This window comes from Sarcophilus harrisii, chromosome 3 (genome assembly GCF_902635505.1).
Source record: "Sarcophilus harrisii chromosome 3, mSarHar1.11, whole genome shotgun sequence".
NCBI lineage: Eukaryota > Metazoa > Chordata > Mammalia > Dasyuromorphia > Dasyuridae > Sarcophilus > Sarcophilus harrisii.
The window spans coordinates 196,625,076-196,642,816 of record NC_045428.1 but is presented as its reverse complement, the minus strand read 5'-3'; the positions used below and the strand labels follow the sequence as shown (position 1 = coordinate 196,642,816).

At 30.3% G+C, this 17,741-nt stretch overlaps 1 protein-coding gene across 7 annotated transcripts in view; it reads right to left on the bottom strand.

The window, feature by feature from the left end:
* Nucleotides 1–34: 34 nt before the first annotated feature.
* AP1S2 (adaptor related protein complex 1 subunit sigma 2) overlaps nucleotides 35–17,741 on the bottom strand; it is a 31,702-nt gene continuing 13,995 nt past the window's right edge. For 4 of the 7 annotated variants that reach the window (XM_031958954.1, XM_031958957.1, XM_031958955.1 and 1 more), the window contains exons 5-6: nucleotides 2,171–2,179; nucleotides 35–1,411 (exon numbers count right to left, since the gene is read on the bottom strand). In XM_031958954.1, coding sequence (XP_031814814.1) covers nucleotides 1,364–1,411; nucleotides 2,171–2,179 — 57 coding nt within the window. In that variant the 3' untranslated portion in view covers nucleotides 35–1,363. Of the gene's footprint in view, nucleotides 1,412–2,170; nucleotides 2,180–3,129; nucleotides 4,427–13,120; nucleotides 13,804–17,741 lie in introns of those variants that run through there. The other 3 variants (XM_031958958.1, XM_031958960.1, XM_031958959.1) reach the window with 3 other exon arrangements.

Sequence of the window (17,741 nt, the reverse complement as noted above, 5' to 3'; positions counted from 1 at the left end):
CTAACAAACCTTTGGACAGAGATAAACACACTGCAATGGTGTAAGAGTGGACATTTATTGTAACTAATGTATGTGATAAAGACAATGGTCACAGCCTAGATATTGGTCACAATCACAAAGCTTAATCCAGCCAAGCACATACAAATAAGTGAAAGTGTAAACTTTGAAGACATGTTTAAATACATATGAAAATGGTATTGAAACTAAAAATTTTAAAAAGTTAATTCTCTACATTGCCATTTATTTCATCCATCTAACATTTTTCATGAAAGATAATGTAGAATATTTTCTGACTAGGAGGTGGCATGAAAGAAAAAAAATGTCAAACTAGTGGTAGGTACTTCATAAAAAAGTATATGGAAAATTTAATCAGATAGTACCAACCCAAGCAAGTTTATGGAGCAAGTTTTAGTCACGTGATAATTTGTGAACACAAGCAAGTTTGTGTTGAAATAGCAATAATACTAGGCAATTGAGTAATTTATAACATCTTATTTAAGTAGATGTTTCCCATAGCTTATGGAGAAATGAGGTACATAAGTGGCAGTAGAATGTTTTGGGGGGCATAAAAATAAGTTGTAAGATTATGCTCAGAGAAATCTTACATAGGAAGTAATTTAACCATTTTCATAGTATACATTATGTGCTCATGTTGAACATCTTCGATCCAAATTCCTGCCCAATGGTCAGTATAAAATAGAATTGTTTTGATTAAAGTAACCTGTATTCCCTTTAATATCCCTTTAGTCTCAGAAACATACATTTTTCAATAAGCTACCAGTTTAAAATATGTAGTTCCCAATAAGTATCTTTGGTATACATATGTATGTTTAAGTTTCAGTGGTAATGGTAAAATTTAAATCATTTTGATATGTGAAATCAGTCAGTTTTTCTCATTCCCATAAATACTGAAGTGTAACACTAGTCTTTGGTTGCATAAAACCATATTGAAACATTATTACATTTATTTTTAAGTTGATAATAAGTGTAGCTTCCTTTCAGTTGAATGCAATTCAATGCAACAAATGTGCTTCCTGATTGTGATTTTATGTGTATATTCATAATTATCACATACAAATAAAACTAATGGGAAACTGACATAATTCAACTATTAAGAATACTGAAAAGATTTCTTTTGCATCAAGTTTTAGTTAACATTTGAGTAAGTCCCTTTTAAAAAAAAAAATACTTTTTATTCCCTTTTGAAAAAGTGGAGTGTTTTTATGTAGGCCTGAATGAAGCGGCTTAGCAAAACAGTAATACTGACAAACAGCATCTTACACCATTAGCTAAACATTGACATGAAGGCAGTGAACATCTACAGTATGTGAGAACACATGATGTCATCAACAGGGGAGATGGCTTATGTCAATCCAATTTCTTCAAGAACACTACGTGGGGTTTCAGCTTCCTGTGAAGGGAAAATTCAAGAGTCTGGTAAGCAGATCTAATAGGTTTTAGGATTTAAAGATTGCTGTGTTAAGAATTTACATGGAAAAATGCTTATTTGAAAGCCAAAAAATTTCAAATGCCAACTGTGAGTACCAAGAACAACAACAACAACAACAAAAAAAAAATGGAAATTTTTCTTTTGATGTTATTGAAGCAGTGGTTCTATAAGAACAGTATGATAGTAGCTTTTAACTTTTATGGGTCAAAATATCTTATAAGATAAGATCATTAAACACATACTACCTAAAACAGTTAAAAATAAGACTACTGAAAAGCAAATTCAGTCGGGAGTTCGCTACTTGAATCAGCAGAAACAGGATCCTTTTATGTAAATAATCATTTGTCCTGATTATAACAATGGAAATCTTGTTCATGTATTTTGGAGTTGTTATCTTATGCTATTTTAAAACCTCAACATTTAACATCTTCAATAACCATTGTCAGATCTATCCAGAAGCAAGGAACATTGGTAGAAGCAATGTATAGCAATAAGATATCAGAACAGCAAAAATATACATCCATTAAATTTTGTAAATCCTAGAGTTAGGACTAGGACAAAGCAAGTATTTTTGAAATTGTGAAAGATGATTGAAAATTCTGAATCTATTTATACAGGTTTTGATTTAACTAGCAACAATTTTATCAAAAGAGGATACTGCATCTTTATGGAAGCAACCACTGATCAATTTTATATGGACGCATAACCAAGAAAACTTACTTTAGCATCCTAAAATGTGGTGCAGCACAAAGCAAGGAAAAAAAAAGATATTAAATGGTAAATATTTAGAAATTACACCTTTAAGTGACAAATTATAAAGTTTTATGTTCAATCTGAATACAGGTATTTGGCCACATAAACCAACCTTTAGGAATAAGTACATATGCTTTTTGACACCATTATGTTTATATGCATTGATATGTGTAGAAGCAGATATGTTTGTCTAGTTAAGTTTGTCCACTGTTACTTTTGAAGATGACAAAAGTTTAGGATAAAATGCTGAAATGGGTCAGAGTAACTGAACACATTCATTAAAAATTCTTTATCTTGATGACAAGAGGAAAAAAATGTACACACACACACACACACTACACACACATTTTTAATGTTTTTCACTCCAGCCCACTAAGTCAAGTAATCACACTTTGTATGAAACCCAACAGAATCCTATTTTGGCACTGGTTATATGCTAGATACTCAATTAAAAGCTACTATGAAAGAGCTATTTCCTGGAGTTAGTAAGATCCTATGTTTTATTTTGCTATCTTAGATTATTTGCTGAAAGCCAATGGTGGTTTTAAAAATTTTTAACGTGCATTGCTAATTTGGATTACAGCAGTTAATGTAGAACACAGGTGTCAATCGCATGAGTGTTGTTCAAAAACAATTAAAATATAACTGGGAAATGTTTAACAAAATAAATAAAAGTATATAATGATACAGATAATGTTAATTTGTGGTTTTCTAAGTTATTATGCAGCCTGCAGGGATCCATTTCTCTGGGAGTTTGACCCCACTGATATAGAATACGCTTTTCAAAATTTATGTACATATATATACACATATACACATACATATGTATATATATAAAACATTACCTGGACACAATGAAATCTAAAACAAATTCTCCTGAGTAGATGAGATAAGGTAGAGGAGAAAGCCATTCACATGAGACAGGGTGCATGCAATATTTTTATTTTAGACATGCCAAGAAAGCTATTTCAGAATGTAATAATTTAAAGCAAGCAGCTATATACAAAGAATAGGAGAAGCAACAATTTGATACAGCTCAGCACACAGCATTTTTGGCTAACAGGCATGATAACGTGCATGTTAACATTACATTAAATACTGTATTATCTTAAAAATAGTTTTCTTAGGAAAAAATATTGTAATTAAAGTTCCAGAATACAATATAGATTAACTCTTTGTGATAGTACAAGTATTATGATTTATAAAAACACAAATAACTAAATTCCTAATGACTTGCCTACTCTACTTTGACAGATTGTCACAATGATTGGTCTGAATAAATAATCATTTTGGAGGTGTTAATCACCTTAATGGCTTATTGATTTGTTCTTCAAAATATGAAATTATATGGAATTTTTCCTTATGAAATATTATACTGAACTAAAAGTCTAAATATCAACCACTAAAGTGAGTATGAAGGTTTTAATGCATTTCAAACACATAAAATCAGAACTATCAAAATGTACATATTTAGACTTTTTATCTAAAGGTTCTATCCTTATAAGTGTAAGCAAGAGTAAAAAGTTTTCAGAGAATCGTTACTGTTTGATACTAGGTAGCATCCAGTGCAAAAAGACAATTCTTTAATTAAATCTTTTAGTTAAGTGCAGAATTTTACCCTCCTGTGTACCAGTCTAATAAATGACAAATCATTTTGTCATTTTTTTTGTGTGTTAACCACTATACAATATGCCTTGGAGTTTCAATCTAGACTTTTCCTTTGCTACATCTATATATACACTTAACTATAGAGTTATATGACACATTCATTTGAGATTATCAATTTGAAAAACAAACACTATTCTACATACTAATACTGCTACTTTAGGTTTACCTTTAGTGGGCCATATAGGCTATATTGGAACATTTTCCTTTAACTATGAAATTAACCACAGATGGTTGATTAATAACAAATATATGCTTAAGATGAAAAGTTTACTCTAAACATACACGTCATATATTTCATGGAAAAATTAAACCAGACAATGACAGAAACAAACTACATCAAAATGACATGGGGAAAAAAACAATGTAAACATGGGGATATCAACAAGGAAGACAAAGTATAACAGTAAAATAGTTATGATATTCTATGTTCGAGATGATTTGTTTCACCAGCTGTTCTGTCATAAGTAAATCAGCTCTATTTCCTCTGTGAAATTCTGCATACTCGATGAGTGATGTCATTTAGTACACAGGGACATTAAAGTATTCATGGCGTGGCTACAAAAGAAAGGCATACATTCTTATATATGGTACAGAAATGGACATATAACACAATATTAATTCTACCAGAATGTTTTATGTCTCATACAGTTACCATATAGCCTGTATCTTTATCTAATAAAACCTCAAATAATTGGAATGAGGGGAATAGGTAAATTATAAGAAACACTGAAAAATGAATTCATTAAAGTTTCTGAGGGATGTTCTGGTGATTAGCCATATTATTCTTCACCGACTACAATAAAAGTATACAATATTGGATTTTAATAGTGGAAGAAATGTTAAGGATAATACAGTACAGTCCTCTCACTTTATAAGTGAGGAAAGTGAAGCTCCCAAAACTGGCAAAAACTATCACTTAGATCTTTTGACTTTTCTCCGCTTTTCCCAATCTCTCTTACAGTAACAATGGGTATTAATGTTCAAAATTATAGCACTAAAACACTGCAAGATCCTGAAGTATCTAAGTAGGATTTAATTACGTTAGCTACACAGTATTTGCTGAAGCAGGAACGTCAACTAATAAGTTTTGGAAAGATTTTCAACGGGAGTTTTTCTCTGATCAATGCTGAGTCAACTGGAAAATTCTGCCAAAATGCACCATTAAGTGCTTTAGTTAATCAAGGTTTTATTTATACTTAGGAAGGGAATTTAATCTCAATGAAAACAATTAGAACTTAAGGTGGCTATAAATCTCCTTATAAACCAAAAAGGAAAATCTTTTCCCAAGAAAAAAACCTATTCACTCACCTGGCATTTTATGGTACAAAAGAGCCAATTTCTTTCTTTCTTTCTTTTTTTTTAATTAGGAAAAAATAGGCACAATGCAACTATTCTTCAAGAATATAATCTGTAAATTTGGTGATATTATAATATTTATTAAAGAATTATATAAAGAACTCTTTGTCTTAATTAACTAGGATTTAAAAGGCACATCTGCAAATCTGCCAAAGAATGTTTTTTTTCATTAAAGGTAATATATGAATTTGTACCCAACTGAACGAGGCATTTTCAAAGAGTCCATAATCTAATATAACTCAGTTTGAGGCCACTATTGCAATGTAAGATTTCTAATGTAAAATCACTTAAAATATGCAACCATATTTGATATTGGTTAGAATTGTTTGAGAATTAAATGCTGAAATTTTAACTCAGGTAGATCTTGATCAATTTTGAATATATTTGTTTTTTAAGCAGGGCACGATTATATATAAATGAAATAAAACTGAAAAAAATCCAGACATCTTTTTTTAAAAAAAGGTGAATAAAATGCTACAGGCTAAGAAGAGAAAGTAATTGTAAAAATGAGCAAAGTAACAACTGTCATATTTTTGTATAATCAGAATATCTACAGATTGTGAGCATCTGAGAACTGATAAAATTTATACTATTTTGTAAAAAACAAAACAAAACAAAAATCCCCCCAAAGCCCCCATCACTCCAGAATAAAATGACAGAATATGAATATAAGTTAAGCAAAATTGTGTGTGTAATATATAGAATGACTCTAAAATGAAAACTAAAAAACAAAACAAACAAAAAAATGAAACCCCTAAAAAACTAAAAGGAAACTTAGTTCTGGTCACAATAATGACCAATGATCCCAGAAGAGCTGGACCTCTTTCCTTCCTCCTCTGAGGAGAAAAGAACATTTCATCCAGTATTAGACAAAGTCATTGTATTGATTGTTTTTTCTTTGCTAAAAGGGAAAAATTCAATGCTGGTTTGGGAAGAGATATAACTGGAAATGATTATGATATATATTTTTTAAAAGTAACAATAAAACATTAAAAACCTCCAGTGTATATTCCTCATCCCCCCAAAAACCCAAACTGCAGGAGATGGAACATAATTGAAGAAATACTTGGGCCATTATTTGTGAATTGTATTTTGTATAGTATAGACAGGCATCTATTAGTAAAACACTAAAGTTTCTATTAGACAGATAATATTTACATTTTAAGTTATTCTTAATTATACATACAACTAAGACTTAAAAGTAATAATTCTTGGAGCAAAGGAATTATATTTAGACACAACATCTATATTTTTCCAATGGAAAGGATTTTGAAGTCATTTAATTCTGCTCTCTATTTAATAAGAAGGAATATACACATACAAACCAAAAGGTCTATTCTAAGGTTTTCATTATTAAAAATACACAAGGTCTTTCTCAAACTTACTATATGTAATTTATGTATGTTTTCATGTCCTGTATTTTCTAAAAATGAGGAAGAGTAAAACAAATTATTTTTGAAAATAATTAAGTCAGCCATCAGTTAACTAACAAAAATTCCTCTATTTTTTAAATCCTATTTAAAATTTTTAAACTAATATTTTAATTTTATTTTTTTTCTGAATGAGGCAATTGGGGTTATATGACTTGCCTAGGATTATACAGCTAGGAAGTATTAAATGTCTGAGGTCAAATTTAAGCTCAATTCCTCCTGACTTCAGAATTGGTGCTCTTATCTACTGTACTATTAGCTGCCCCACGTTTTTATTTCTTCCCCTCCTCCCCTCCACATTTTAAATTCTTAAAAAAAAAATTTGTTTTTTTTCAATTTCTTTATGTCATTTTTTAAAATGCAGAAATTAAGAGAGGTCTGCACTTAATTTGTGTTTAAATGCAACAAAAGACAAGCACTCTCCGAGAGTGACAATTTGGGAATTTGTGTAAGTTGTATAAATTGTGAAGTTGTATAAGTAAAATGAGGGAACTTTAGAAGTGAAGCTAATTTTTACTTAAATATAATCCCCTCCCCTTCAAATAAAATATTTTCAGCAATTTGAGAACAATCACTATATTCTGGGTCTTCAAGTCATATCTTATTAACTATACTTTAGAGTGAAATTAAGACTACTGGATAATTCACCAGAAAATTTAATTAGGTTGGGAAATAAAGCTTTCATATTTCTCTAGTCTCAAGGAATCAGTTAGGCATTAGTTCTATCATAGTCCCAAACATTTAGGGAACCATAAGAATGAATTGTAAATGTTGTTAATATGAATCAAGTGGAAAGAGAAGTCAGTTTAATTTTTTAAAAAAGGTTCTACTCATTTCAAGTAGTTCAAAGACAGCCAATTAAGTACTTCTTTTCTTCGATTAGTTAGTACATAGAGCTCTGACTGGCAATTCAGAGGTTTAGCTTAAGCCTGCTATTAGAGCATGCCAGCACAGCTTTATCTGTAAGGCTGGAATATATTAGCTTTACCTATTATATCAAAAAGTTGCAAGAATCAAATAAGATAGTATGTTACCAATAGAGCTAGGCAAACTATAAAGTTCTGTATAAATGTAAGGGAAGTTTATTACTTGAGCATTCATTTCAGTCTTGTCTGACTCTTCATGGCCCCATTTGAGTTTTCTGGCTAAGATACAAAAGTGGTATGCCATTTCCTTCTCCAGCTTATTATATAGATGAGGAAACTGAGGCAAACCAGATTAGGTGAGTTGCCCAGGGTCATCATACAGTCAGAAATAGTCTGAAGCTAGATTTGCACTCAGTAAGAAGAGTCCAGGCCTGGTACTCTATTTACTGTCCCACCTGGCTGCCAGCATTTTTATATAAATGTGAGGTAGAAGAGAGGGTACAGGGTCTAGAAGACCTGGATATGAGTACTGCTGCTGACACAGCCAGGTATGACCTTGTAACTCTCCAAGACTACAGGTATAAAGAAAGTTTGGAATGGTAGACAGTTTGTTTAACTTATAGCAGAGAAATCACAGATTTAAGTTCCCATCCACATAAATTAATGGTTAATTTTGAATTCTTGAAACTACTTTTCATAAGTATTTTAAATAGTTGCCAAAATGATCATATAATTTTTGTACCAAATTAGTTGAGTCCAAATTAGCAAGATTTTATTGTATTAAAAGTGACTATATGTTACTTGAAAGTGACAGAAAAATAGTGGGAATGTAAAGAGAACATAAAGATAAAGAAGTATGGTTTTGATGCTTACTCTTACCTATGTTAACCTGAACAAGCCCACTCACTTTGGGCTTCAGTTTTTAATCTATTTGATAGTGTTAGACTAGCTAGGCCTCTGAACTTCTTTTCCATCTCTTATTTACTTACTTCAAAATCTATTAAATTCAGTTGTTTCCAAAGTAGGCCTGTGTCCATCTAAATGGTCAGACACAAAATGACTTGAGAAAAAGTAAGTTTTAGAGGAAGATTTGTTTAGTGAGGGAGTTATGTTAATCCTGTCAGTGCAAAGGGAATAAACAGGAGATAGAGAATTTAAGAGAGAAAGGAGATCTCAATATCAATTGAAATAACTACCTTCCCCTCATCTTTTTTTCTCTTACTAACAGCTTCTCTACATCATCAGTAGGACTTTTAAGTTAGTGCCAACAGAGAGATAATGCCTACTTTCAGTAGACAAATAGATAGGAAAATTTGTAAAAAGATTGTAAATTGTAAATCACTATTTCTAACTGTGGCATTCCTAGACCTCATTCTGATGACCAGTTTGGGGGGAAAAATGCGATTTTAAGATATTTAGATACTAAGTAAAGAAAATAAAAAACAGAAAGCACTTCTACAACACTTTATATAAAGTGTCTAATGTAGTCTCTTAAAATTTTACTCAAAAAACATTAAATAATAAGAGCAAGGAAAAGGTAAAGAAAGCATGCAAATTTTATTCTCACTTTAAATGCTTAAAGAAGCAGATAATTCTGACGAACAAAGAATATGATTTCCAACATGGCAATAATAAAAACAAAAATCAAAACAAAAAATCCTCCAAATCTATGACTTAAAGACAAGCACTTTACCAAATGAATTAAATTAAAAATCAAATAAAAATGTCAACTATTCTTATAAAGCCATGAAAGAGAAATTAAGAGTTACAGAACAATAAGATTATAAGTAACCATAATAAGAATCCAGTCCAACTATTAACCAAAAGCAGGAAATCCTTTCACAATTGATAAATCAGCATTTCATGTCTGATATAAAACTATAATGACAAATAGCTTATTACTTATTGAGTTTATTTATTGTTGAGTAGTGTCAATTTTTAAGATCAAATATAAATAGATTCAAATCTAGAAGTAGGGACTAAGAAGTCATCTAGTTCAACCACCACATTTTATATCTAATTCAATTATTACATTTTATAAATGAAGAAATTAAGGCCCACAGAAATTTACTGACCTGCCCAAGGTAACAGGTGATAAAATAAAACGTATTTTGTAAAATTTTATAAAATGTGTTTTATAAATAGCAAAACTGAAATTCAAACACAGATCCTGAATCCACTGTTCCCTAGCTTAGATCTGGCTACCTCCTTTCAAAAGGGCTTCTATTTCCCCACAGTACTTCTTCCCAAATCTACTCTTGCCCTGTCTTGGTAATCAGCATAGTGCAGAAGAAAATTTGCTAGATTTGGGGCCAGAAGACATATGATCAGATTCTGGCTCTTTTATTAGTACCTCTGTGATCTTGGGCAAACTTAATTTCTCTGGGTCTCAGTTTCCTCACCTGTTATACTGAATTAGATAGGTAAGGTCCCTTCTAGCTCTCAATCAATATCTTATGATTCTATCTGATACCTAGGCTCTATGTTTTTAAGGTTTTGCAAGTCTGTTTAATCCTTCAAAGGCTCACTTTTTTTTTTTTTTTTTTTTTTTTAAAGTGCTTCACATCTAAAAGTTGGGTCCAGGCAGTCAAAAAAAAAAAAAAAAAAAAGTATTGAATACTTGAGCCAGGCACTATGCTAAACACTTCTTCTTGTTTGTTCTTTGTTCACAAAAAGGACCATGACATCAGGGAGGTGATGCCATGACATGCAAGTGAAAAGGATTTAAATAAAGAGAGGACTGTGCAAGGGGATCTGGTTCACTTTCTGCCATCTTTGATGCCAAATATAGATGCAATGGGAGACCCTAGACTTTTTAAACTAAGGTCTTTAATAGGTTTTAGTATGGCCAAGACAACACCTAATCAAGGATTAAAACTAGATAAGAAATGAACGGGAGAATGGCCTGTTTTCAGTCCAGGAGGGGAAGATACTTCTGGTTTCTGGCCAAAAGAAAAACAATTGCTATTTAATATTCACAACTGGGGCCTGGCTTGGAACCTATAGTTGGTCAGTCAATGAGAACTAGAGTGATTTGGGTTTAAGGTATGATCCAAGCCTGTAAATCGCAGGATATCAAGTGAAGTTTCAGGGATCAAAATTAACATTCCTTTGTGCATAGCATCAGGTAATAGTGAAATAAAGGAAGAGAAAAGGGGCAGTTCCTACACCAGAAGAGCTCATAGTCTAATGGGCACGAAAAAACAGCATACAAGATAAAAAGGAATTAATAGAGTCGACATTAGAATTAAGAGGGAGGGGAATTAGGAAAGGCTTCCTAAAGGAGAGATTTTAATTGGTACTTGAAAAAAGCCAGGAAATCAGGAGGTAAGAGCATTTTGGATATGACAGTGGTTAGCCAGTGATGGGGAGAGAGAGTAAAAGAAAAAGTGATCAACAAATGGAGTTATATTTTAACTTTGCTTCAACCCTGGGAGGTAGATAATATTACCATCCTCATTTTACAGATAAGGAAGGACGCATACAAAGGTTAAATGATTTGTTCAGAGTCACAGGTTGGAGCTCAGATCTTCCTTACTTCAGATTTAACTTCGTATCCACTGAATTAGCTAGATCACCATATCTCTCCCAGAAGGCTACCATGGATTTATAACCTTAAAGACAGGAGTATTCCTTTCAAGAATTCATTTTCTGTGTCTGTTATAAACAGATTACTTCTTCCCCCACCATGGATAAACTCTATAAGTTGTCCATCAAATTGTCTATCATAGCTTAGCTAATAGGCATTCTTTAACGACTTGCCCAATTAGAGCAGAGTTACAAATAAAACCCAGGTATTCTGATTCAAAAACCAACATACTCTTTTCCAAGCCCTGCTCAAAAACTTTGACAAAGCACTGAAATGATATACTGGGCAATAGATCTTGTCTTTAATTTCAAAAAAGGAAAAAGTATTAATATAATAAACACAAGTTGACTTAGAAGCCAATTTTAACTATATCATAGGGTGAGGTTTTATATCACATTCACTTTATTTTCTATTAGGAACACCTTTACAATAAATTACATTTAAATATATGTAAAACACACTGAAAATAATGTAATAAAATCCTAAATAGCTTTGGAAAGCAAATGGATTAAGCAGTAGTCCCAGTTTGTCATGTCTAGAAAAAGATACCTGAAACAAAAAAGTTTAATTTAATTGGGGGGGGGGGTATTGTCACAATTTCAATTTATTGGACTCAGCTTAATCTTTTCTTAGCCATCAAAAGAAATGGAGCTAGTAAAAGGACACTACGTAAATATTTAGATGTATAATAAGTAAATATACAAAGATTAAAAAAATGAAATATGATCAATAAGACATTTTATTAAACGATGCTGATCTTTCTACTTAGGTATATATACACATAGGTATCAAATCTTAAGCATTATGTAATAAATTTCTTAAAAGCATGTTCAAAATGAACAGTAAGTTTTCTTAGGAATATACTTTTGTTCTTCTATACATGCTGTCTGAGGCACGTTCACTTTTGTCCCTGTGGTACAAATTTGATGGCAGCTATAGTTACTACTATATAATAGTTGTAGTTTTGTATCCAACGCCTTTTTAGGCTTTTTGATTTATCTTGTTTCCTCTTCCCCCACTCTGATCAATGTTTCTTTAACACCTATTTTTAAGTACAGTATCTAATTTCCTTGAGCTTCAACCAAAAGTCTTTGCCCCTTTACTTACTCTGATTTTTTCCTTTAGCACCTGTTTTGTTTCATTCAAAAAATGGAGCTAGATTGTGTTTGCTGCTATATCATCTTAATTATGAATAAGAAGAGTTGAAATGAATCTATACTGAGAGTCTAAGTCATAGATTAAAAACAAATGATGCTGGTATTCTTACTGTAGCTGCTGTTTTATTAAGTGTAGAAATCACTTTTTTTTCCTATAAAAATTACAAATCACAAAAAGGACCGTTTCACAGGAAATTGAGAAAATCTCTATGAATTAATGCATAGTAAACTGAACAGAAATAATAATTTATACAGTGATAATGAAGATATTTATTGTCTTTAAAAAATAAAGAAAAGCAACTCTGAAAACTTTTACAAATTACGATTACAAACACCAAAGGTGAAGCACACTACTTCCTGTTAGAGGTGTGTTAGACTTTACTATGTAGAATGGAACATACATTTTTGGACATGGGCAATGTAGTAACTTTTTTTTCTTTGACTGTGAATTTGTTATGAAGTGTTTTTCTTTTAAATCATTCAAATGGAAGGGAAATGAGAGGAGAATAACTTTTCTGAACTGTAGTTTTCACATGTGTAAAATAGGGACACTACTACTTCGTTTGGTTTAAATATTTTCTTTGTTGTAAGGAAAATGCTTTGTAATATGGGATAAAGACTAATGCCAACTATAAGAGATATTTGCAGAAAACACTTTAAACTTTCAGCTGACGTTAATGATAATGCAATTGAAACTTACATTACTATATTTAAGAATATTTTGCAATCCATATTGCCAATCCAAATTATTACCTTGGCAATATGGTATTTTTATTTGAAAAACCACAATAAACATTGTATAGAAATAATTCATAAAATACTTAATATTTTTTAGTAAATTACAAAATTTCCATTAAAAACTTTTCTCCAAAGATTCTTACCTTTGCTTTTTGAAGCACTACTATATTTTCCATAATCATTCCCTCTACAAATATGTTGATATGTTATAGATGCAAATATTAATCTATTCTATCATGCAGCATACAGTTTTAAAATAAATCGCTTGCCTATAGGCCTTCATCTCTTAAAAGTAGTATGCTAACAACAACATACTCAATAATAGTTTTATATAAACACAGGTCATCTTGAAAAGATGCAACAAATTCCCAATTTAATATTTGTTTTCCTTATTTTCTATAAACTACTTTCATAAGAAATATTATCAAAAGCAAAGCTGAAAATTAAAATAAAAAACCCACCAAACTTCAAATTGATGCTGTTAGTATGAAAAGGAAAGGGTTTAAAAAACACACCCCAAAGCACTCTTTAAATACCATCATGCAAATACTGCAGAGGGTTTTAAGCCCATCACCCATAATAAAATTACTGCTTTGCCTTCACTTTATCAAGCAAGAACTTGAATTCATTTCACGTGCAACAATCTTTGCATAGCACCTCATTTTATCCATGCCACCAAAATGGTAAATTTAGTAATTACCAATAATTAGGGTGGGGGTGAAGGGAAACTAAGGTCTTATATTGTTCTTAATCATAAGATATCGTCAGACAAACCTCCCCAGTCTTCATTCTGGTTCTACAAAATTAAGCAGTAGAGAAAAATGGTTAAGTACCTAACTGAAAAATATGTGTATTCTTTGTGTTTTTGTCATCATAGATAAGGTAGGAATTCTAATGTTTAACCCACCCTCCCTCTATCCCATCATAATTCCACCTTCAAATCTAATTTTAACTAAGGTATTTTAATATTGGTGATAATGGGAAAGAAGATTTATTATATTAGCTATGTAATACACTTTTTAGAAGGAATATATTTAAAGTATGACAACAGAATATTAATTCAGCATTCCTAACTTATATTTCTTAACTTTTTATTACTTTTAATAAAATTTAATGCCAATGGCATATTAACAAATTATCTTCTATATATCCAACAATTAAATATTAAAACTTTAATTATTTGGACTGATTTGTAGGCCTTGCCCTAAATGACATTACCTAATTTTATAACAATATATTAGAATAATAAAATACATAGTCCAGTTTACAAATAATTTATCTTTTAACTTTTGTTTCAATCAAATCTTGTTTATTTGGACCTGTATAAAAATAAATGTATCAGACATACTAATCACTAGATACTACTTGGGTAAAAACATAGTTTAAGATATATTTGTCTTATTCCTGACAATGTATATCTTAAGAGAAAAATTTATTCTACCCATTCATTAGCTGTCTTATAAAAACTGATAACTATTAATTACCTGAAAAAGAAAATCTTTTTTAACTTTTCAAGTTTTTAAAATTGATCTGTACAGATAAAAAGACTGGCTTCACATAAAAAAATACAAAAAAAAAATCTTATCAATGGTCAGACACCACAAAAATCAATGTTTATTTTAAAATTTTATATCTGAAGTATATCAAAATATCATTAAATCAATCAATAGAAACACTTAACCAAGCTGAAAAGTGATAGATGAAAGATTACATCTTACCTTAACTTTTCTACTACTTGAAACTTTTTTGGAATGTATGCAGACTCTAAGAATTCTATTCCCCAAACTAAAAGTAGGAAGATACTAAAGATGGTATCGATTCAGGGAATAACTGCATCTAACAAGAATGTTTTAAAATTGTTATTTAAAGATTTTTTTCCTATTAAAAACTTGGGCTAACAAACCAAGTAATACCAGGATAACACACTAAAAATTAGAAAACAAAGAACAACGTTATGTCTATCAAGGTACTTATGATGAGACAATTACTGTATTTTCTTCATAAGAAAAAAGTAATATGTCTGCTAATTGTCAAATTATCTCCAAAAGATTTTGGAACTGAGGGCATTTTGGTTAAACAACCTGGGAAACATGCTAAAGATACTGTCCTTTAAGAAAGTACAGCAGAATCTACAACAGCATAAATAATTTCTGAATAACCACAGTAAGAGAATTTAATTTTTAACATGTGCTGTCTTTTTCTCATTATATAATCCTATTAAAAACCTACTAACTATTGAATAAAAGCATTTCATCTCTATAAAACTGTTAATATAATATAGCTTCTGCGTGACTCTAGATCAGGGTGGGGAATCTTTTTTTCTGCCAAAGACTATTTGGATATTTATAACGTCATTTAAAGGACCGTACAAAATTATCAACTTAGTACCTAAACTTTAAGCTCATTACTGCCTGTATTGCCTTAGCAAAAGATTTTATTCCCTACTCCCCTACTCTAGATGAAAATGTGCACTTTTAAAGGCATTTAAAGCTAAACAACAGGCTCTAAGTTTCAAAAGCTTGTACAATGGATTGGAGAATTAGGGAATTTAGCTAAAATATATTTTTTCATTTCCAATTTTGAACTTTAAGCTTTCCTCACCTAAAGATTATGAAACAATTTAATTAAAAGAAACCAATTCTATTTATGATTTACTTAAAAAAGATTTGGCATTACAAAGCAAGTTTTTAAAAGATATTGTTTAAATTTAAAATGTTTCCATAGTAATACCTTCCTTTGGGATTTAAAAAAAACCGCAACACATGCATCTCTCAAGGAGAGGTTAGTGTATTGAGCATTCTATTCTAGAAGAATTCATAATTAAAAAGTGAACTTAAATGGCTGAAAAAATATTTTAAACAAATAATTTCTGAATCTGTAAACAAGAAAACAGATGTTAATAGAATCATTCACAGATTCTGAAATGGGAGAAAATTGAGTTATAAAAATAGCTACCTAAACAGAATAATTCACTTTTACTTAGAAACAACAAAGAAATGATGAAAAATTAGAAAAATAGTTCTTATTATAAATACTAATATATATTTCAATCAAAGGAAATACAGGAGTAAAAAAGAAAGCACATAAAAGATTACTAAGTTCTAATGAGAGAATTTAGTATGTAGCTATAGAACTTTTAATGGCAAATGTTTAGGTTTTAAAATAATGATGTGTATTGTATATGCTATGTGCTAATCATAAAAATCATTTCATAAATAATGTAAAATTATACTGTATTACCATTATAAAAAAAATTTAATAACAATTGTAATCATAGATAACTATGGGCACATTGTAAATTTAACCAAAAAAAGTAACCTTAAAAGATTAAAGTTTCTAAGGGATCAAATTCCTCTGTTCATAATATCTGCAATTATGAGAGTAGAAACTAAGCTGTTTTGCTTTTGTAGAAAATGTTAGTTATGTTTATGTGGCAATTGATTCAAATCTAGTTGATATTTTAAATTTTCACAATAACTCAGTAACTGCTGTAGAAAGAAAACAAGAAAACATTTTTCTTTTTTTTTAATGATAGTGATCAAAATTTAAGAAAGCAGAATTTAAACAATATAAGATATTTTACCTTTCTTTATTCAACAATCATTTCCTTAGCTTGGTCATTATGAACAAGTAAAAATTTTGTAAAAATATAAATATGCTGTAGAATTTTCTCTAACAATAAAAAAATTATCTAAAAAGAATTATGTAAAATGCTTAAATTCTAAAAGATACTCCTACAAGTGCTCTGTGTGTTCTTGGCCAATGCATTTGATCTCTTTGGGCTTCAGTTTACTCTGTAATTTTTAATCTGTAAAATGAGGGACTTAGACTGGATGATTTTTTTTGGTTCCTTACAGTTTTAAATCTTTAATTCTCTCATTTTAAGAATAAGAACTCAAAAATTATAAGCCACTTCAAAAAGACACTATGACATTCCAAAAAATTATTTAACGGAATAACAGAAAGTAGTTTCTTTTAAAACATTTTTTTATACTTTGCATATCTTCCAAGCCTTTAAAAAAAATTTCATGAACTACAGAAGTCTTAACTACTATTTAAGTATAGTTTCTATGTTATAATGCAAAAATTACAATGAACTTCAGGAAAGGTCATATGAACCATACCCATTGACCCTTTAAAGAGTCTTAACTTCTGAACTTCAGAAATCAAACAATAAAAACACATGCATCAAATATGAACTAAAACAAAGAATTATGGTAAATAAAAAGGAGGTAAGGAAGTTAAAAGTAGGAATTTAGATATATTGTTTATTTAGCACAACATGGAATTACTAGCAAATTGTTAAAAATTAACTCCCTCAACATCTTTAAAAATCACAGAAAAGTGTAAGTAGCTTGCATAAAGCACTTAAAAATAAAAATAAAATCCCTATGTCAGTAACAAAAAACTATGGGATTATTAGCCTTTTAAAAATTACCCTTTATAAAGCACAAGGACACCATGAACTAAAATGCATTTACACATACATGGGAAGTAAAAATACAAAAGAAATGAAAGGTCAGCATGGTACAATTAACTCAACCATTGTTAATGGAAAAGAATAATCTTAACAAACAATGGAGAGTTCTAAAACAGATTTACCTTGAATATTTGGCAACACATAGGCTGAGATCTATTGCCTATGGTTCTAAAACTAAAAGTACAATAAGAGCATGGGGAAGCCTGAAGGCTAGTTTAGTCTACATAGTGAGTCATCCACAAAAATGAATGAGT